We start from the raw sequence: 23,043 nt of genomic DNA, 5'->3' as shown, positions 1-23,043 counted from the left end.
AATGTCACCGCTTTTCGTTTACTATGTTACGTCTAGTCTGAGACCAACAAGTGTCTTTCGAAAAGGAACACACTGGCAGTTGCAGTATGCTGTGTTTGTGTTCTTCATAGGAAAACAGAAGGTAAGTGTCTCTCTTATTATTCAGTTTTCCTTAGAGAATAAAACTTAACACTGGGTTATTAGACAACTTTGCACTGTTGATTGAGTCATGATAAGTATACATAGGTTAAATTAAAAATGCAATATGTAACTTTTTGGGTGACCAGAACAAATTCACATAGAAAAAGAGTTATAAATGTCATTCTCATTGAAAGCAAGTCTAAGAAGCCTTAAATTGGTTCCCGTTCTTAGGTTTCATTTTTGCATATTTTACTTTCAGCTTCAAAAGTTGAAAATACAATATTTGAGGTCATTGAAAAGATGTTACAGCTATTTAGATGGTACAATGACTTTCTACACTATACATTTCTTATTTTGTCACAAACTGAAATTGGGAAATTTCTGCATAGTGCACCTTTACATATTTATTTACCATAACCACACATGATGAATTGTAAAACTGTAAAATAGGCCTATTCATAACAAGGACTGTTATTATGGTATCAACATGATCAAAGCCTATCATAGAATTGAATGTGCATTTAGCCATTTTTTGTACTGCACATTGTCAAGTCAGCATGGTTGACAAGTCATGAACAAGATGCAGCAATGACCTGATGATTTCCAATTCAAATATCGAACACAGAAGAATGCCACTCTCCTCAGTGCATGCAAATACGTGGTTTTGTGTGTGTGTCATGGCCAGTGCCATGGAGGAATTTCAGGTGATCGTCCATACCTTACCAGCCCCCACCTCTGGAACATACAGCATCCTACGGCTCACTCTGATTGGCTCAGAGGGTGGCGAAACCCCACCCATCTCAGTGAACGCTGGGGCCAACCAGCACCACCTCCTACCTGGATCAGTGAGTTCTCTCTGTCTCCCTTGCTCCCCTCTCTATCTTTCTCTCGCTCCCCCATCTTTCTCTTACTCCCCCTTGCCCTTTCGCTCTTCCTCCTCTTTCTCTCCCCCCCCCTCTCTCTGTCAGTATATTAACCTGCAGTTTGTGTTGTCTAATAAAACATTATTTCATTTTTAGATAGCTTTTCACCCAATTTCAAAGCGCTTTACCTAAAGTTTTTCCCCCCATCCTCCCTGTTCCAGGCCTGTGTGGTCAGAGTGTGGTCAGAGGTGGCACTGGGTCGAGTAGTTCTGGTCCGGCTACGGTTGGAGGCTCGGACGGGTTTCCCGGACCTGGACTGGCACTGCAGGGGGGTGGAGGTCCGGAGGCTGTGTGACAGACAGGAGGAAGGGGCGGGGCTACAGCACCAAGGGGCAGAGCACTTCCCTTGTAGCAGGTGGCTCCGGTCTGTAGATGGTGACGTGGAGCTACGGAATGGAGACAGTGAGAGTGTTTTATTAATTAACATTTTTAACATTTAAAAAAATATATCACATGGTCATACCCCATATTACAGGAAGTGTGAGTAAGAGTTCTTTCCGTCACACTGATGAACCAGGCAATTTGTGAGAACTACATACCATAACGTTACCATGGAAAGAGGAAGTGGTGTAGACTTCATGTTTTAAACATATCATATATCCTCTCTCTCTCTCAGTGTGTCTGTTGAACTCAGAGACTGTGCAAACACTGAAGGACCACAGACTCAAAGATCTGCACACTAAACAGCAGCACATCAGGTATCGCAACTAAACCACAACAAATGTCCTCTTACTATACACAACACTCCTCGTATCATCTTTTCTCTCCCACACATCTCCTTCTCTCACTGTCAACACATCTCCTAACTCTACCACCAGGCACTTCCCAGGGAGCAAAAGGATTTGAAAAGACGTTGAAAATACTTATCATATGGACGTTGATAAAACTTATTTTACGGATGTTGAAAATACGTATTTTACAGACGTTGAAGTCACCACATTGAAAATTATTCTTTGGGTAGTTGTTTCTATGGACAAATTTAAACCGTACATCATGTATCTTACACCTACGTCAATAAAGAAAATTGACACATTCAAAAGTTATATTTCCAATTAAAACAGTAAAATGGAGATCGATCCCATCTGTCACTTACAGTGCCTTTAGAAAGTATTCATACCCCTTGACTTATTCAACATTTTGTTGTGTTACAGCCTGAATTCAAAATGGATTAAATAGATATTTGTTCTTATCCATCTACACACAATGCATAAGGACAAAGTGAAAACATGTTTTTAGAAATGTTGGCAAATTTATTGAAAATTAAATACAGAAATATCTCATTTACATAAGTGTTCACACCCCTGAGTCAACACGTTAGAATCATGGGCAGCGACTACAGTCTTTCAGGGTAAATCTCTAAGAGCTTTGCACATGTCACGTTCTGACCATAGTTCTGTTATTTTATTCTTTGTTTTAGTATGGTCAGGGAGTGAGTTGGGAGGGCAGTCTGTTTGTTTTTCTATGTTGGTTTTTGAGTTCGGCCAAGTATGGGTCACAAACAGAGGCAGCTGTCAATTGTTGTCCCTGATTGAGAATCATACTTAGGTAGCCTGGGTTTCACTGTTGGGTTGTGGGTGTTCCGTGTCAGTGTTTGTGTTCCGAGTCAGTGTTTCGTTGATGCACGTTATTTTGTTTTGTTCCAGTGTTCTGTTGTTTTTATTAAACATTATGGACACTTACCACGCTGCGTTTTGGTCCTCCGATCCTTCTCGCTACTCCTCCTCAGAAGAGGAGGACGAGATCCGTTACAGCACACCTGGATTGTACAATATTTGTGCATTCAATTTTTAAAACATTCTTGGTTAAAATGGTAAATTATAATAAATGATTTCTATTAACAGCATGGCGTGAAATGGAACTGTAAAATGATATGCAATGTCCAGATCTGGCTTCTTTATGGTTTCTGCATGATGAATCGGGACTCAAGATGGGGACAGACAGCCCATCTCAGTATGGAGCACAGTTCCCAATGCATGTAGACCTATCATCTCATTATGGTAACTTTTTCTCTGGAGAGACCTGAAAATAGCTGTGCAGCGACATTCCCCATCCAACCTGACAGAGCTTGAGAGGATCTCCAGAGAAGAATTAGAGAAACTTCCCAAATACAGGTGTGCCAAGCTTTCAGTGTCATACCCAAGAAGACTCGAGGCTGTAATCGCTGCCAAAGGTGCTTCAACAAAATACTGAGTAAAGGCTCTGAATACTTATGTAAATGTGATATTTCTGTTTTTGCAAAAAAATCCTAAAAAACAGTTTTTGCTTTGTCAGTATGAGGTATTGTGTGTAGATTGATGAGGGAAAAACAATTTAATAAATTTTAGAACAAGGCTGTAACATAGCAAAATGTGGAAAGAGTCAAGGGGTCTGAATACTTTCCGAATGCACTGTCAGCAACTAATTATACAATAGGCCCTATTATATTTCAATGTTCTAATCATATTTTCTAGCCACATGCGCTTCACCAGAATCACATGTTCTCTTCTGCGTTTTCATGGTTCGTGGTTTGAACGATGTCCGTAATCAATGGCAATTTTAGCATGTAAATCTTGGTGGGGCAAAGTCCCCACATTTGTTTTAGATGCATGCCAGCAAAACCACTACCCAACACACCACTAAACAATGCATTAATTGCACTATAGGGGTGACAAATGGTGCCCACAAATGTTTAGAGCCTACATAAAGCTGCCTCAACATCAGAGCTTTCTTTCCAGCATCATGGAGTGAATCCTTAACACCGCTACACCTGGCTATCAGCAGAGCCTTGTCTGGCAGCGAAACAGTTCATTATGGCTGACTTGCTTAAACAAATGTGGTTTCTACCGACAATTGAGATGTACAAACTATAGCATAAGGAGACGACGAGCGGATAAGAGGCGACCCGTAATTTCAATGAAGACATTAATGACCGAGCAAGGACGGACGTAGTCAATATAACTATTTGTTCAGCACTTTTGAAATGTATAGCGACAGAATTCAGAACATGGATCGTTCTTACAGTATTCTTCCAGTACATTAAGTCAGAACCGTAGGATAAATAAAGGGGGCATAGAAGCAGACAATGAAAGCTCTTACAATATTCAATGTTGACATTTCTCTAAAACAGGCTATAGGCTTGATGTGCACCACCAAGTCAGAAGTTATGAGGGGGAAAGGGACCAAATGATTAGGGTGAGGCACATAGGCTACTAACAGCTTGCTACACAACATACACTTAGTATTACTTTCCTAGCTATAGACAATATGCATATCTCTCTGGCATATTACATAATTTATGCAGCAGCATACAAGAAATGTTTGGACTCACCTTGTTGTGCTGTGCTCACTGTAACAGGAAGGTGGCGCGGCAGTCCTTCTTGTAGGCAAATTTTGTCATCAAACTTTGTCATCACAGTCTGGCATTATCTGCATTTAGGATGATTTCAAGACAACTGGGACCTCCGAAAAAAACAAGGTTGAATCATGACTTCAGTGATCTTCAGGTCGGAGCTCTATAAAGAGGCCAGAGTTCCCGACTTGCAATTCCTAGTTGGATGCCTGTTCAAAACGTATTTTCCCAGTCAGGGCTAGTTTTTTTCTGAGTTCTCAGTTGTCTTGAACTCACTGAAGTCTGAGATTTCCCAGTTCCGAGCTTCCAGTTGTTTTGAGAGCGGCAGAAGTCATGTTGGATTGACAGCATGGGCAATTTTGAATGTTCATCCTTTTAATCTTGGAAAAGAGACCCTTAAACCCAGACTTGGACCACACACCCACTCAATTGAATAGCAGTAATGTTTCTGTCAAATGGTCGATGAGCACAAATACCCTTTATCTATAATTTCTCTTCATATGACATGATTGAAAAGGATTTGCCAGTAGATTATCGACTTGATTCATGATGATGACTGCAGGCTTGCTAGCTAAGATTTTAAAAGTATGATGTTGGCATGAACAGTCCAATCAAAGCTATGGTAGATATAATGTGATATGCCATCATTTTATCTGTGGCCAATGACCTTGAGCGTTCTTGGATGTGCATTTCTAATGTAAATCTATGGCAGCACCCAAGCGGCTTGAATTTTCGAGCTCTCCCCATAGATTTTGCGGTGACGTAGTGACTCGTGAGTGACAAAAAACTGAGCCAATCACGACGCAACTAGAGAACATTACCAACCCCTACACACACATATTTTCCACTGGCTGCCCCACCACAGAAAGCACTGAGCTAGATTTGCCTACTGGAGCTAGTTTCATGTATTTACCTAATAGAGCATATAGCTAGCTACATCTATGGACTTTTCTTTTTTTCTGTCTCGTGTAATGTACAGTAGCCTATATCATACAGTATATGTATTGGATAACGGCACATTCATTTGGGCCTTTTTGGGCTTGGGCTCTTTAAATGTCATTAATGTAGGGCTCCTAAAATGTATTCAATTTATGGCTCTTCAGGCTCAGATTGCATCAGATTTTAATAATCATGCAGGTCTTTGCCAAATTTGTTAAAAATGAAAAGTATTCCGACCCTTTACTCAGTACTTTGTTGACACCTTTGACCTTTGTTAACACCTTTGACAGATATTACAGCCTCGAGTCTTCTTGCGTATGACGCTACAAGCTTGGCAGGCCAAAGAGTTCAATCTTGGTTTCATCAGACCAGAGAATCTTGTTTCTCATGGTCTGAGAGTGCCTTTTGGCAAACTACAAGTGGGCTGTCATATGCCTTTTACTGAGGAGTGGCTTCCATCTTGCCACTCATAAAGGCATGATTGGTGGAGTGCTGCAGAGATGGTTGTCCTTCTGGAAGGTTCTCCCATCTCCACAGAGGACCTCTGGAGCTCTGCCAGATTGACCATCTGGTTCTTGGTCACCTCCCTGACACAATCCTGTCTCGCGCACTACGGACAATTCCTTCGACCTTATGGCTTGGTTTTTGCACTGTCAACTGTGGGACCTTATCTAAACAGGTGTGTGCCTTTTCAAATGATGTCCAATCAATTGAATTTAGCTAAGGTGGACTCCAATCAAATTATAGAAACATCTCAAGTATGATCAATGGAAACAGGATGCACCTGAGCTCAATTTCAAGTGTCATAGCAAAGGGTCTGAATACTTATGTAAATAAGGTATTTCTGTTTTGTATTTTTTATAAATTTGCTCAAATCTAAACCTGTTTACGCTTGGTCATTATGTGTAGAATGATCAGGGGGAGGACTCCCGGGTGGCGCAGTGGTTAAGGGCGCTGTACTGCAGCGCCAGCTGTGCCACCAGAGACCCTGGGTTCCCGCCCAGGCTCTTTCGCAACCGGCCGCGACCGGGAGGTCCGTGGGGCGACGCACAATTGGCCTAGCGTCGTCCGGGTTAGGGAGGGCTTTGGCCGGTAGGGATATCCTTGTCTCATCACGCACCACGACTCCTGTGGCAGGCCGGGTACAGTGCACACTGTGTTAAGAAGCAGTTTGGTTGGGTTGTGTATCGGAGGACGCATGACTTTCAACCTTCGTCTCTCCTGAGTCGTACGGGAGTTGTAGCAATGAGACAAGATAGTAGCTACTAAAAACAATTGGATACCATGAAAAAGGGGTACAATTTTATTTTTGATTTAAATAAATAATGATCAGGGGGGAATGATTTAATCAATTTTAGAATAAGGCTGTAATGTAAAAAGTTAGGAGGTCTGAATACATTCTGAATGCACTGTACATTGAGGAGTTTAACTATAAATATCTTATGTAATCATAGTAAGTGTGCATGTTCACCATAGCGTGCAAAGGTCGCAATATTCACAAGTGCTATAATAATCTACACAGAATCTCGAACAGCATTGATCATCATTTCAACTGCAAGTGATAACAAATGAAGTTGTTGTATAAATACAAAATATCTGACATTGTATGTTGTGCTTTTAAATGGTTGATAGCGCAATGATAACACATTCAGATGACAACTCAACTAAAGATCAGACATAGTTTTCCATTGGAATTTGGTTGTGCTTTAGATGGTTGAAAGCATAGTGATAACAAACTTCTGGTAGTCCTTTTTGAGTGGGTGAATCAAATATTACCCACATTTCCATGTTGAAATTACATGTGATGTGCTCGGTGGGATAAGTCTATGCTTGGGCCAAATCAAGGCTGGTCTGGACCAGACCACATCTGAACAATCATAGATGTTTATTTTTGGGGCAAATCAAAGCTGGGGGGGACTGGACAAGAAATCAGCTTCTGTGAACATTGAAATCAACCACATTTTAATTTAACTAGGCAAGTCAATTAAGTAAATTCTTATTTACAATGATGGCCTATTGGGGAACAGTAGGTTAACTGCCTTGTTCAGGGGCAGGACGATGGATTTTTACCTTATCAGCTCAGGGATTCGATCCAGCAACCTTCCGGTTACTGGCCCAACACTCTAACCACTAGGCTACCTGCCGCCCCACTTCTCAAAACCCATGGAAGTCCTGCGTCAGTCGGTGCTCACTTGGTTTAGTGTTAATAAAGTTCTAAAATCGGTGTTAGCATTATGGAGGAGGAGGAGGTGTGAAGGTAGAACATTAAGGCTCATTCACACAAAGCTGCTCTTACACAAATCAAGTGAGTTTGCCTTTAGTACCAATAGTTTGATGTCATGTGGTGGTCTGCCCTGTAGGTGGCGTACGTTTGCTGAGGGTGTCCCTCACTGTGTGGACATGACCAGTCTGAAGGAACTGGGACCCAACCTCAGCTACACACGCCAAAGGTCAGCCCTTTGCTCTCAATGTTTTGTTTGCCCTCCAAATTCTGTCTGCCCTCCACATTCTGTCTGCCCTCCACATTCTGTCTGCCCTCCACATTCTGTTTGCCCTCCACATTCTATTTGCCCTCCACATTCTGTTTGCCCTCCACATTCTGTCTGCCCTCCACATTCTGTCTGCCCTCCACATTCTGTTTGCCCTCCACATTCCGTTTGCCCTCCACATTCTATTTGCCCTCCACATTCTATTTGCCCTCCACATTCTGTTTGCCCTCCACATTCTATTTGCCCTCCACATTCTGTCTGCCCTCCACATTCTATTTGCCCTCCACATTCTGTTTGTCCTCACCTAAACATTTGGTCTCCCCCTTCACATTGTATTTGTCCTCTCAGCCCAGGCATCAATCTGCAGTATCTAAGGGGTTTTGCTGAGAGAGCTGAATCCTGGAGTAGCTTTACTGAGCTGGAGACCATGTTCAGCCACAATGGGAGCCAGAATACTGTCGCTAGTATGTCATACACACACACGCACACACGCACACCAATTCTCACTGCCTGTCCTTTCTCTCTCTTTAACCCCTCAACCCTTGATATCCTTCTCTTTTCTCTCCCTCCCTTGAAGAGTATGTGCAGGCCCATTGGGCTGAGGACTGGTTCTTTGGCTACCAGTGTTTGAACGGCTGTAACCCTCTCATGGTGCGACAGACACGCCTCCTCCCTCCCAACCTGTCAATCAACTCTGACATTCTCTGCCCCTTCCTGCCTGACGGATCCTCACTGGAACAGGAGCTAGAGGTGTGTGTGTGTGTGCCTGTCTGCTGGTGAGTGTTTTTTTTTTTAGCTTTTATTGAAGAGATTGCAAAGCTCTGGAAAGATGGAACTCGACAGTCAAAGGGCAGTGGGCTGTATTTGAACACATGCTGACTCTGGCATACGTGTATCGGGGTCAGCGGCAGCAACCACTGGACCACACAGGTGTGTGTTGGATTAGCACTGTGTGAAACTTCAAACTTCACCTTTGTGCGTTCACGGCAGAGAGGGTCTATTTTCCTGCTGGACTACGAGATGTTGGAAGGTGTCCCGGCCAACGTGATCAATGGGAAGCAGCAGTTTCTCGCCGCCCCGCTAGTCCTTCTGCACCTCAACCAGGAGGGGGAGCTCAAACCCATCGCTATCCAAGTGAGTCCGATCATCTTTGGCTGGCTGGCATGCATGCATGCATGCATACCAGTCAAAGGTTTGGACAGACCTACTAATTCCAGAGTTTTTCTTTATTTTTACTATTTTCTACATGGTAGAATAATAGTGAAGACATCAAAACTATGATATAACACATATGGAATCATGTAGTAATCAAAAAAGTGTTAAACAAATCAAAATATTTTTTGTATTTTAGATTCTTCAAAGTAGCTACCCTTTGCCTGATGACACCTTTCCACACTCTTGGCATTCTCTCAACCAGCTTCACCTGGAATGCTTTTCCAACAGCCTTGAAGGAGTTCCTACATATGCTGAGCACTTGTTGGATGCTTTTCCTTCACTCTGTGGTCCAACTCTTCCCAAACCATCTCAATTGGGTTGAGGTAGGGTGATTGTGGACACCAGGTCATCTGATGCAGCACTCCATCACTCTCTCCTTCTTGGTCAAATAGCCCTTACACAGCCTGGAGGTGTTGGGTGATTGTCCTGTTGTAAAACAAATGAAGGTCTCACGAAGCGCAAATCAGATGGGATGGCTTATCGCTGCAGAATGCTGTGGTAGCCATGCTGGTTAAGTGTGCCTTGAATTCTAAATAAATCACTGAGTGTCACCAGCAAAGCACCCCCAAGCTTCATGGTGGGAACATGCGGAGATCATCCGTTCATCATAGCACTTGATGGCTTTTGCGACAGCACTTGAAGAAACTTTCAAAGTTCTTGAAATTTTCTGGATTGACTGACCTTCATGTCTTAATGTAAGGATGGACTGTCGTTTCTCTTTGCTTATTGGAACTGTTCTTGCCATAATATGGACTTGGTCTTTTACCAAATAGGGCTGTCTTCTGTATACCACCCCTACCTTGTCACAACACAACTGATTGGCTCAAACGCATTAAGAAGGAAATAAATTCCACAAATTAACTTCTAACAAGGCACACCTGTCAACTGAAATTAATTTATTTCACCTTTATTTAACCAGGTAGGCAAGTTGAGAACATGTTCTCATTTACAATTGAGACCGTGCCAAGATAAAGCAAAGCAGTACGACACATACAACAAGAGTGACACATGGAGTAAAACATACAGTAGAAAAATAAGTCTATATACAATGTGAGCAAATGAGGTGAGATAAGGGACGTAAAAGGCAAAAAAAGGCCATGGTGTCGAAGTAAATACAATATAGCAAGTAAAACACTGGAATGGTAGATTTGCAGTGGACGAATGTTCAAAGTAGAGAGAAATAATGGGGTGCAAATTAGCTAAATAAATAAATACAGTAGGGGGAGAGGTAGTTGTTATAGATGGGCTATGTACAGGTGCAGTAATCTGTGAGCTGCTCTGACAGCTGGTCCTTAAAGCTAGTGAGGGAGATGTGTTTCCAGTTTCATAGTTTTTTTGTAGTTCGTTCCAGTCATTGGCAGCAGAGAACTGTAAGGAGAGGCGGCCAAAGGAAGAATTGGTTTTGGGGGATGACCAGTGAGATATACCTGCTGGAGCGCGTGCTACAGGTGGGTGCTGCTATGGTGACCAGCGAGCTGAGATAAGGGGGGACTTTACCTAGCAGGGTCTTGTAGATGACCTGGAGCCCGTGGGTATGGCGACAAGTATGAAGCGAGGGCCAGCCAACGAGAGTGTACAGGTCGCAGTGGTGGGTAGTATATGGGGCTTTGGTGACAAAACGGATGGCACTGTGATAGACTGCATCCAATTTATTGAGTAGGGTATTGGAGGCTATTTTGTAAATGACATCGCAGAAGTCGAGGATCGGTAGGATGGTCAGTTTTACAAGGGTATGTTCGGCAGCATGAGTGAAGGATGCTTTGTTGCGAACTAGGAAGCCAATCCTGGATTTAACTTTGGAATGGAGATGTTTGATGTGAGTCTGGAAGGAGAGTTTACAGTCTAACCAGACACCTAGGTATTTGTAGTTGTCCACACATTCTAAGTCAGAACCGTCCAGAGTAGTGATGTTGGACGGGCGGGCAGGTGCAGGCTGCGATCGGTTGAAGAGCATGCATTTAGTTTTACTTGTATTTAAGAGCAATTGGAGGCTACGGAAGGAGAGTTGTATGGCATTGAAGCTCGTCTGGAGGGTTGTTAACACAGTGTCCAAAGAAGGGCCAGAAGTATACAGAATGGTGTCGTCTGCGTAGAGGTGGATCAGAGACTCACCAGCAGCAAGAGTGACATCATTTATGTATACAGAGAAGAGTCGGTCCAAGAATTGAACCCTGTGGCACCCCCATAGAGACTGCCAGAGGCCCGGACAACAGGCCCTCCAATTTGACACACTGAACTCTATCAGAGAAGTTGTTGGTGAACCAGGAGAGGCAATCGTTTGAGAAACCAAGGCTGTCGAGTCTGCCGATGAGGATGTGGTGATTGACAGAGTCGAAAGCCTTGGCCAGGTCAATGAATACGGCTGTACAGTATTGTTATCGATGGCGGTTAAGATATCGCATTCCAGGTGACTGCTTCATGAAACTGGTTGAGAGAATGCCAAGAGTGTGCAAAGGTGTCATCAAGGAAAAGGGTGGCTACTTTGAAGAATCTAAAATGTAAAATATATTTTGATTTGTTTAACACTTTTTTGGTTACTACATGATTCCATGTGTTATTTCATAGTTTTTTGATGTCTTCACTATTATTATGCAACGTAGAAAATAGTAAAAATAAAGAACTCTGGAATGAGTAGTTTGACTGTCTAAACTTTTGTCTGGTAATGTACATACTGACAGGCAGACAGCCACTTTATTAACCCAGAGGGGAATACTAGTTTGATTCTACTAGTACTGCTACTACTACTGTTATTGCTACTACAAAAATGTATAATTCTGAAACTATTGTACCACTAATTATACCCACAGCTGCAGCAGGCCCCTGGTCCTCAGAACCCAGTGTTCCTGCCCTCTGACCCTGGCCCTGATTGGCTGTTGGCTAAGACCTGGGTGCGCTGCTCAGACTTCCAGTGCCACCAGCTTTCCTCTCACTTCCTCAGAACCCACCTGCTGGGAGAGGTGTGTTGCACTGCCACCCTCAGGCAGCTGCCAGAAGTACACCCTCTACACCAGGTAAATAGTATGTAATAAACAGGTCAATAGTAAATATAGTAGGTAAAGTTCTAATAAATACACCACCACTCATTAGATCTGTGAATCGTTCTGCAACCTGGATGTTTAGATGTAACATAGTAAACGTAAATATGTCTCCCTCCATGTAGTATGATATGTTACGAATCGCAATTCCGACAATATGTTACAAATTTGCAATAGGTATGATATGTTACAAACAGTGGAGGCTGGTGGGTGGAGTTATAGGAGGACAGGCTCATTGTAATGGCTGGAATGGAATTAATGGAACGAAAAACACGCCAAACATATGGAAACCACGTTTGACTCCGTACCATTTCAGCCATTACAATGAGTAGGTCCTCCTATAGCTCCTCCCACCAGCCTCTACTGATTATGAATTCCAATTTGTTGTGGCTAAAGTTAGCTAGGTAGCAGGGTGTCTAACATTAGCTAGGTGGCTAACATTACCTGGGTTAAGGTTAGGGGAAGGGTTAGCTGACATGCTAAGTAGTTACAAAACAACTAAAAATGATGATGAGACTTAAACATGCAACTTTTGTGTTATACGCCCACCCCGAACAAACAACCTCCTTTTGTTTTGCCTTAAATAACCTTCAATCCTACATAAACCAAATGTAAAATATCATACTAATTTGAGTGTCCCGGATTTACATTTACTTGTTACGTATAGACCAGGCTGCATAGGTGAACGTTTAGTTAACCTCCTGAACCATCTGGAAGTCTCCGGAACTCACATCTGTTTCTCTTGCAGTTGGAATTGAATTTTATAGAGCTGCCATGAGCAAGAATCTGACTTGTTATTATTAATATTATTGTTGCAGTTGTTGATGCCTCACATAAAAACCACACTACAGATCAACATCCAAGCCAGGGCCTCTCTACTGGCTGCCAACGGAGTGTTTGACAAGGTATGATCGTGTGTCTTGAAATGTTTGTGTGAGTTGCAATGTTTTAGTACACATATGTTATTTGTGCATATGCCTATAAATGTTTGCTAGTTTATAACCACAAAATTGCATGTTCCTGTTGTGTGTCAGGCCGTAGCCTGTGGTCTGGAGGCATTGCCTGTACTGTTGTCTCGAGCCACAGAGCGTCTGCGTTACCGCTCCCTGTGTGTCCCTGACGACCTGGCAGACAGAGGGATACACACACTCAAACACTGCTACTATGCACATGACGCACTGCGAGTGTGGACCGCACTGCACAGGTACACATATTCAAGCAGGCACGCACGCATGTACGTACGTACGCACACACAGCTATTATGCACACGATGCACTGCGAGTGTTGAACGCACTGCACAGGTACACACACCGGCACTCACACGCAGACCCACACAGAAACACAGTCATGCACACAATTAATTTACAGCTGTGATATCAATTCTCAGAAACTGGCACACACTGCACAGGTACACACACATACAACACACTTCCTTTTTACAAGCACCATCATTACTGTTGTGTTTTGTGTGACCATGTGGCAGATTTGTGAGTGGCTGGGTGGATGTGTATTACCTTGGAGACCAGGATGTGGAGCAGGACTCTGAGCTGCAGAGCTGGATCACTGAGATCTACACACATGGCTTCCTACAGCTCCCTCACTCAGGTCGGTGTGTGTGTTCTACCAATAACATCCTATGTGAAACTTACTGTTCAATAATTTACACACATATTTATATATATATATATATATATATACACACACACACACACACACACACACACACACACACACACACACACACACACACACACACACACACACACACACACACACAAGTATGTGGACACCCCTTAAAATTAGGGGATTCAGCTATTTCAGCTATACCCCTTGCTGACAAGTGTATAAAATTGAGCACACGACCGTGCAATCTCCATATGCAAACATTGGCAGTAGACTGGCCTTACTGAAAAGCTCAGTGACTTTCAACATTGCACCGTCATAGGATGCAACCTTTCCAACAAGCCAGTTAGTCACATTTCTGCCCTGTTAGAGCTGCCCCAGTCAACTGTAAGTGCTGTTGTTGTGAAGTGGAAACATCCAGGAGCAACAACGGCTCAGCCACAAAGTGGTAAGCCACATAAGCTCACAGAACAGGACAGCCGAGTGCTGAAGTGTATAGCGCGTAAAAGTCTGTCCTTGGTTGCAACACTCACTACCGAGTTCCAAATGGCCTCTGTAAGCAACATCAGCACAATAACTGTTCGTCAAACCTAAGACCACAATGCGAAATGCCAAGCGTCGGCTGGAGTGGTGTAAACGCTCACCGCCATTGGACTCTGGAGCAGTGGAAACACGTTCTGTGGAATGATGAATCACGCTTCACCATCTGGCAATTTGATTGACGAGTCTGGGTTTGGAGGATGCCAGGAGAACGCTACCATAGTGCCAACTGTAAAGTTTGGTGGAGGAGGAAAAATGGTCTGGGGCTGTTTTTCATGGTTCGGCCTAGGCCCTTTAGTTCCAGTGAAGGTAAATCTTAACGCTACAGCACACAATGACATTCAAGACGATGCTGTGCTACCAACTTTGTGGCAACAGTTTGGGGAAGACCTTTTCCGGTTTCAGCATGACAATTCCCCTGTGCACAAAACGAGGTCCATACAGAAATGGTTTGTCAAGATCGATGTGGAATAACTTGACTGGCACAGAGCCCTGACCTCAACCCCATCAAACACCTTTGGGATTCATTGAAACGCCGACTGCGTACATGAGAAGTGGTTTCTCAAAGTCTATGGCTGTGTATTTTTTGATTGTCAACTGAAATGATCTCACTATATAACTAACTGACTACATTGTTCCCCCTCCTGGTTCCCTCAGGTTGCCCACAGTCATTCCAAACCAAACCAGAACTCTCTCAGTTTGTTACCATGGTTATATACTGCTGCTCTGCGCTGCACGCTGCTGTCAACTTCTCTCAGGTAATTAACCCATCAACATGATTAACCAATAAACCGTACCCATCAATCATTACATAGGTCCAAATCTTCACTTAAGACACATATGGGCTCTGGTCAAAAGTAGTGTGCTCTAAAGGAAATATGGTATCATTTGTGACACAAAGTGTTGCCGATTCCCGTTCTTGTTCCCTCCAGGTGGATTTTGACTTGTGGATGCCCAACTGCCCAGCCTCCATGATGCACCCACCTCCCCAGACCAAAGGCATGTTGACGGAAGACGAGATTCTCTCCATCCTCCCGGACGTCAACTCCACCTGCAACCTCCTCATCACTCTGTTCCTACTGTCCCAGCCCGCTGCCGACTACGTAAGACACACAATACCACATAATGACAAAACAAAAAGTTTTTTTTGACATTTTTGCAAATGTATAAAAATTTAAAAAACATCACATTTACATAAGTATTCAGACCCATTACGATAAAGAAAAATAATTATTTAGTACATTTTAGAATAAGGCTGTAACGTAATAAAATGTGGGAAAGGTCAAAGGGTCTGAATAGTTTCCGAAGGCGCTGTATGTACAATACACACACATCTTCATCAATTTCATTTATTTATAACGCCCTTTTTACATCAGCAGATGTCACAAAGTGCTTATACAGAAACCCAGCCTAAAACCCCAAGCTGCTAGTAATGCAGATGTAGAAGCACGGTGGCTAAGTAAAACTCCCTAGAAAGGCAGGAACCTAGAAAAAAACCTAGAGAGGAACCAGGCTCTGAGGGGTGGCCATTAAGGCCAGATGGTTATTCAAGATGTTCAAATGTTCATAGAATGCCAGCAGGGTGAAATAATAATCCCAGAGGGTAGAAGGTGCACTTTGGGTGGTATATAACCCCTGCCCCCACACACTCCTAGAGATAAACAGACCACGAACTTACTACCATGAGACAAGGCTGAGTATAGCCCACGACGATCTTCTCCACCACATGTGCCTGAGGGTAGGCAAGACGGGACAGGAAGATTGCATCAGTGACTCAACCCACCCAAGTTGAGTATAGTGGGAAAAAGCCTGGCACGACATGACACACCCCTCAAAGGGACGGCATGGAAGAGTACTAGTAAGCCAGTGACTCTGCCTCCGTAATCGAGTCAGAAGCAGAGAATCCTAGTGGTGAGGGGACCCGGCCAGGCAGAGACAACAAGGGCGGTTCGTCATTCCAGTGTCATTCCGTTCACCTTCGAACCCCATGGCCAGACTACACTCAATCCTAGGACCTACTGAATAGATAGGCACACCATTCCATAAAAATGGAGCTCTGTAGGAGAAAGCCCTGCCTCCAGCTGTTTGCTTAGAAAAAAGTTTTTACAATGTTACGAAGATGGAAAAAAGCTGCCCTTGAAAGTCTTGATATGTTTGTCAAGAGAGATCAGGGTCCATAGTAACACTGAGGTCCTTCACAGATCAAAGCAGCAGATCTCTTTGTTTCTTGGGACCTAGAACTAGCATCTCCGTTTTGTCCGAGTTTAAATCTAAAACATTTGCTGCCATCCACTTCCTTATGTCTGAAACACAGGCTTCCAGGGTAGGCAATTTTGGGGCTTCACCATGTTTTATCGAAATATACATTTGTGTGTCATCCGCATAGCAGTGAAAGTTGACATTGTATTTCCGAATGACATCACCAAGAGGTAGAATATATAATGAAAACAATAGTTGTCTTAAAACGGAACCTTGGGGAACACCAAAATATACAATTGATTTGTCAGAGGACAAACCATCCACAGAGACGAACTGATATCTTTGACAGATAAGAACAAAACCAGGCAAGAACTTGTCCGTGTAGACTAATTAGGGTTTCCAATATCTTCAAAAGAATGTTGTGATCGTTGGTGTCAAAAGCGGGAATAAGGTCTCGGAGCACGAGGACAGATGCAGAGCCTTGGTCTGACGCCATTAAAAGGTAATTTACCACTTTCACGAGTGCAGTCTCAGTACTATGATGGGGTCTAAAACCAGACTGGAGTGTTTCGTATACATTATTTGTCTTCAGGAAAGCATATGGTGCTGCACAACAGCTTTTTGAAAACATTTTGAGGGGAATGGGATACAGTGGCAAGAAAAAGTATGTGAACCCTTTGGAATTACCTGGATTTCTGCATAAATTGGTCATCAAATTTTTCTGATCTTCATCTAAGTCACAACAGTAGACAAACAGTCTGCTTAAACTAATAACACACAAATTATTGTATTTTTCTTGTCTATATTGAATACAGAATTTAAAACATTCACAGTGTAGGTTGGAAAAACGTATGTGAACCCCTAGGCTAATGACTTCTCCAAAAGCTAATTGGAGTCCAATCAATGAGAAAATATTGGAGATGTTGGTTATAGCTGCCTTGCCCTATAAAAAAACTCAAAAAAATTGAGTTTGCTATTCACAAGAAGCATTGCCTGATGTGACCCATGCCTCGAACAAAAGAGATCTCAGAAGACCTAAGATTAAGAATTGTTGACTTGCATAAAGCTGGAAAGGGTTACAAAAATATCTCTAAAAGCCTTGATGTTCATCAGTCCACGGTAATACATTTGTCTTCTTGTCTATAAATGGAGAAAGTTCAGAACTGTTGCTACACTCCCTAGGGAGTGGCCGTCCTGCAAAAATGACTGCAAGAGCACAACACAGAATGCTCAATGAGGTTAAGAAGAATCCTAGAGTGTAAGCTGAAGACTTACAGAAATCTCTGGAACATGCTAATATCTCTGTTGACGAGTCTACGATACGTAAAACACTAAACAAGAATGATGTTCATGGGAGGACACCACGGAAGAAGCCACTGCTGTCCAAAAAAAACATTGCTGCACGTCTGAAATTTGCAAAAGTGCACCTGGATGTTCCACAGCGCTATGGGCAAAATATTCTGTGGACAGATGAAACTACAGTTGGGTTGTTTTGAAAGGAACACATAACAATATGTGTGGAGGAAAAAAAGCCCACCCCAACTGTAAAGTATGGTGGAGTTAGCATCGTGGTTCGGGGTTGCTTTGCTACCTCAGGTTGCTATCATCAATAGAAAAATGAATTCCCAAGTTTATCAAGACATTTTGCAGGGGAATGTTAGGCTATCTGTCTTACAATTGAAGCTCAGAAGTTGGGTGATGCAACAGGACAACGACCCAAAACACAGAAGTAAATCAACAACATAATGGCTTCAACAGAAGAAAATGGCCCAGTCAGAGTCCTGACCTCAACCTGATTGAGATGCTGTGGCATGACCTCGAGAGCAGTTCACACCAGACATCCCAAGAATATTGCTGAACTGAAACAGTTTTGTAAAGAGGAATGTTCCAAAATAAAACGTGTAATTGTGTGTTTTAGTTTAAGCAGACTGTGTTTGTCTATTGTTGTGACCTACATGAAGATCAGATAACATTTTATGACCAATTTATGCAGAAATCCAGATATTTCCAAAGGGTTCACATATTTTTTCTTGCCACTGTGTAGGAAAAGAGTTTACATTTTCCAGGTCAAGGTTTGGCTTTTTCTGGAGAGGCTTTATTACTGCCACTTTTAAAGAATTTGGTACACATCCGGAGGATAGGGAGCTTTTTAATATGTTCAACATTGTAACGTCCGTCGTTAAATGAAGACCGAGGTGCAGCGTGGTAGGCGTACATTTTCTTTAATTAAAAATGTTCCACCAAAAACAATAAACAACTCAACGAACGTAAAGCTAGGAGTGCAAACACATGCAACAACCAAAGACAAGATCCCACAACAGAAGGTGGGAAAAAGGGCTGCCTAAGTATGATCCCCAATTAGAGACAGCGATAAACAGCTGCCTCTGATTGGGAACCATACTCGGCCAGCAAAGAAATATAAAACAGATTTCCCACCCTAGTCACACCCTGACCTACCAAATAAAGAATTGAAAGGATCTCTAAGGTCAGGGCGTGACAGTAACCCCCCCCCCCCCCCCGAGGTGCGGACTCCCGGCCGCAAACCTGAACCTATAGGGGAGGGTCCGGGTGAGCATCTACCCCCCTCGGTGGCGGCTCCGGTTTGGGATGTAGCCCCCACTCCCTACGCTGATCCCTCCGCTTCTGTGGAACTGGACCGTGGATCATCGCCGGACCGTGAATCGTCGACAGAGGAAACGGACCGGGGACCGTCGCCGGAGGCTCCGGACCGGGGATCGTCACTGGAGGCTCCGGGCCATGGATCATCACTGGAGGCTCCGGGCCATGGATCATCACTGGAGGCTCCATGCCATGGATCATCACTGGAGGCTCCGTGCCATGGATCATCACTGGAGGCTCCGGGCCATGGATCGTCACTGGAGGCTCCGGGCCATGGATCATCACTGGAGGCTCCGGGCCATGGATCATCACTGGAGGCTCCGTGCCATGGATCATCACTGGAGGCTCCGTGCCATGGATCATCACTGGAGGCTCCGTGCCATGGATCATCACTGGAGGCTCCGTGCCATGGATCATCACTGGAGGATTCGTGCCATGGATCATCACTGGAGGATTCGTACGTGGAGCCGGCACAGGTCTCACCGGACTGAGGAGACATACTGGAAGTCTGGTGCGGGGAGCTGCCACAACGCTTCCTGGCTGGATACCCACTTTAGCTCGGTGAGTGTGGAGAGCTGGCACGGGACGCACTGGGCTATGAAGGTGCACTGGAGGCATAGTGAGTAGAGCCGGCGCAGGATATGCTGGGCCGTGGAGGCGCACTGGAGGTCTGGAGCGTAGAGCTGGCACAATGCGTCCTGGTTGAATCCCCTTGTAGCACGGCAAGTGCGGGGAGAAGGCACAGGTCGCACTGGGTTATGCTGGCGAACTGGAGATACAGTGCGTAGAGCTGGCACAGGATATCCTGGGCCAAAGAGACGCACCGGAGGCCAGGAGCGCTGAGCCGGCACAATCCGTCCTGGCTGAATGCCCACTCTAGCACGGCAACTGCGGGGAGCTTGCACAGAGCGCACCGGACTGTGGATGTGCACTGAAGGCATGGTTCCAGAACCGGATAACATGGTGCTTGACCGGTCACTCGCTCCCCACGGTAAGCACAGGGAGTTGGCTCAGGTCTGAACCCGACTCCGCCAATCTCCCCGTGTGTCCCCCCAAAAAATGTTTGAGGGGCTTCCTCTCGGGCTTGCTTCGTTGAGCTAACTCCTCGTATCGTCGCCGTTCCGCTTTCGCTGCCTCTATCTCCTTCGGACGGCGATACTCCCCGGCCCTTGTCCAGGGTCCTGCTCCCTCCAGGATTTCCTCCCAGGTCCAGTCCTCCTGACCACGCTGCTTGGTCCGTTGGTGGTGGGATCTTCTGTAACGTCCGTCGTTAAATGAAGACCAAGGTGCAGCGTGGTAGGCTTAGATTTCCTTTAATTATAAAATGTTCCACCAAAAACAATAAACAACTCAACAAACGTAAAGCTAGGAGTGCAAACACATGCAACAACCAAAGACAAGATCCCACAACAGAAGGTGGGGAAAAGGGCTGCCTAAGTATGGTCCCCAATCAGAGACAACGATAGACAGCTACCTCTGATTGGGAACCATACTCGGCAAACAAAGATTTCCCACCCTAGTCACACCCTGACCTACCAAATAGAACATTTAAAGGATCTCTAAGTCAGGGTGTGACAAACATAGGAGGGCCAAGCACAGGAAGTAGCTCTTTCAGTAGTTTCATTGGAATTAGGGTTCAGTAGGCAGCTGGACGGTTTAGAGGCCATGACTACTTGTGTGAATGTGTCAAAAAACTTGAGTGTCTCCATTGATCCTAGGTTCTGGCAGTTCTGTGAAGACTCAGGCCAACTCAATTATGCAGATTCAAGGAGTCCCTAATTTGCTTTCTAATGATCATGATCTTTTCGTCAAAGTTCATGAATTCAACATTGCTGAAATGAAGGCCATACTCCCTTGGGAATGCTCCTTTTTAGTTAGCTTTACGACAGAATCGAAACACATTTTGTATTTTTATTCTCCTCAATTCGGTTGGAAAACTAGGCTGATCGAGCAGCAGTGAGGGCTCTTAGATACTGCACGGTAATGTCTTTCCAAGCTAGTTGGAAGACTTCCAGTTTGGTGGAGCACCATTTCAGTTCCAATATTCTGGAAGCTTGCTTCCAGGCTCTGGTATTTGCCAAGGAGCTCATTTCTTTGACAAATGTTTTTTGTTTTTATAAGTGTGATTACATCTAGGGTATTACACAAGGTAAAATTTTGATCCTCAGTTAAATGGTTTACTGATTTATGCACTCCAACGTCCTTGGGTAGGTGGAGGGAGTCTGGAAGGGCATCTAGGAATCTTTGGGTTGTCAAAGAATTTATAGCATGGCTTTTGATAATACTTGGTTGGGGTCTGAGCAGATTATTTGTTGCGATTGCAAAAGTAATAAAATGGTGGTCCGATAGTGCAGGATAATGAGGAAAAACATTTTAGATCCACAATATATATTCCATGGGACAAAACTAGATACAGGGTATGACTGTGGCAATGCGTAGGCCCGGACACATTGGACAAAATAGAGTCGTAGATGGCTCAAAGTATTTTGAAGTGCATTTGAAGTACTGACAACTCATTTGAGAGCAGATTATTTATTGCGATTGCATAATCTTGTGTGTCTTATCCGCTAAAATCTTGTCTTTTACATCCATCTCTTCTTTCCTCTCCTAGGTGCCTCTGTGTCAGTATCGTGAGCCTGTTTTCAGCAGTGGCGCTCCCCGCAGGCTGGTGGAGAAGGTGCAGGCCGAGCTCAGGGCCATTTCTGATGAGATCACAGACAGGAACAAGAAGTTGGAGCTGCCCTACGACTACATGTCCCCCGACCGCATCGAGAACAGTGTGGCCATCTGAGCTGCTGTGAATACACCCACACAGACACGCATGCATACACATTATGTTCTATACTCATAGGGACCTAAAATTAATTTCCATTCAAAGTCCTATTTTCCCTAACCCTCAACTTAAAATAGCCTTTTATCCTTGTGATTTTAGGTCCCCACAAGGATAGAAGTACCAACCAATCCACACAAGCATGCACACACGGACAAGTAGACACAAAGACCCCAAGGTGCGCGTGCACACACACACACACACACTTCCAGCCACATGCACAAACATAAACAACAGCTTAAGGTTAAAACCTGCTCTATAATGATTTAACTCTATTAACCACAATGTTTCTTCAGTTTCTATGAATCACGCTTTGACGGTGTTAGTGCTGCAGGGGTTTAATGGTTTTGATGAAAAGCAGCTAAACACAGCATTCGGGTAGTTCACGCTCCTCTCCTAATATAAACCAGGAATCAACAACAGCAGAAAATAATACCGGCTGCATCTCAATAGTATATAGTGGCCTCCTCTCCTATTATCCTGTCCTTTTCTCCTCCATCCTTGCTGAGCGAGAGTGACTAGGATTTAGCTTCCACCTGTCATGTTTTAAAATGATTTCTTTAACATGTCTCCTCCCCTTCATCTACACTGATTGAAGTGAAGTTAACAAGTGACATCAATAAAAGATGATAGTTTTCACCTGGATTAACCTGGTCAGTCTGTCATGGAAAGAGCCGGTGTACCTAATGTTTTGTACACAGTACAAAACACACACACACACACACACACGTGTTTGTGTTTATATATGTATAGTGTCTAGTTTGAGAAACAGACGCCTCACAAGTCCTCAACTGGCAGCTTCATTAAATAGTACCTGCAGAACACCCATCTCAATATCAACAGGGAAGAGGAGACTCCGTGATGCTTTTCTTTCAAAAGCAAGGACATTTCTGAGTGACCCCAAACTTTTACACGGTAAATACACTGCTCAAAATAATAAAGGGAACACTAAAATAACATCCTAGATCTGAATGAATGAAATATTCTTATTAAATACTTTTTTCTTTACATAGTTGAATGTGCTGACAACAAAATCACACAAAAATTCCCTTTATTTTTTTGAGCAGTGTATACATTTACATACATACATTACATACATACACACACACAGTACCAGTCAAAAGTTTAGAAATACACCCGCACACACACACAGTGTTTCCCCATCCTGTGTGTACCGTATCTC

At 43.8% G+C, this 23,043-nt stretch overlaps 1 protein-coding gene across 2 annotated transcripts; it reads left to right on the top strand.

Moving 5' to 3' along the window:
* Nucleotides 1-22,505, top strand: zgc:152891 (arachidonate 15-lipoxygenase B). Of its 2 annotated transcripts, XM_020456542.2 has the most exons (15): nt 1-121; nt 806-965; nt 1,205-1,445; nt 1,660-1,741; nt 7,671-7,760; nt 8,148-8,263; nt 8,377-8,549; nt 8,790-8,933; nt 11,822-12,025; nt 12,868-12,954; nt 13,084-13,253; nt 13,533-13,654; nt 14,870-14,970; nt 15,145-15,315; nt 21,642-22,505. In XM_020456542.2, the coding sequence occupies exons 2-15, from the start codon at nt 810-812 to the stop codon at nt 21,819-21,821; spliced, it is 2,037 nt and encodes a 678-aa protein (XP_020312131.1). In that variant the 5' UTR covers nt 1-121; nt 806-809; the 3' UTR covers nt 21,822-22,505. The 2 variants fall into 2 exon arrangements, with proteins under 2 accessions (XP_020312131.1, XP_031657734.1); XM_031801874.1 differs by having other exon boundaries at nt 117-965.
* The last annotated feature ends 538 nt before the right edge of the window (nt 22,506-23,043 follow it).

This window comes from Oncorhynchus kisutch, linkage group LG22, assembly GCF_002021735.2.
Source record: "Oncorhynchus kisutch isolate 150728-3 linkage group LG22, Okis_V2, whole genome shotgun sequence".
Classification (NCBI taxonomy): domain Eukaryota; kingdom Metazoa; phylum Chordata; class Actinopteri; order Salmoniformes; family Salmonidae; genus Oncorhynchus; species Oncorhynchus kisutch.
The sequence above is the reverse complement of the archived record's forward strand: the minus strand, read 5'-3'. Positions and strand labels throughout refer to the sequence as shown.

Coding starts and splice junctions, on each gene's coding strand:
- zgc:152891 (XM_031801874.1), top strand. CDS start 717: ATGATTTCCAATTCAAATATCGAACACAGAAGAATGCCACTCTCCTCA. Junction 8,934..11,821: donor TCAAACCCATCGCTATCCAA/GTGAGTCCGATC, acceptor TTATACCCACAG/CTGCAGCAGGCCCCTGGTCC. Junction 13,254..13,532: donor GTGTGGACCGCACTGCACAG/GTACACATATTC, acceptor ACCATGTGGCAG/ATTTGTGAGTGGCTGGGTGG.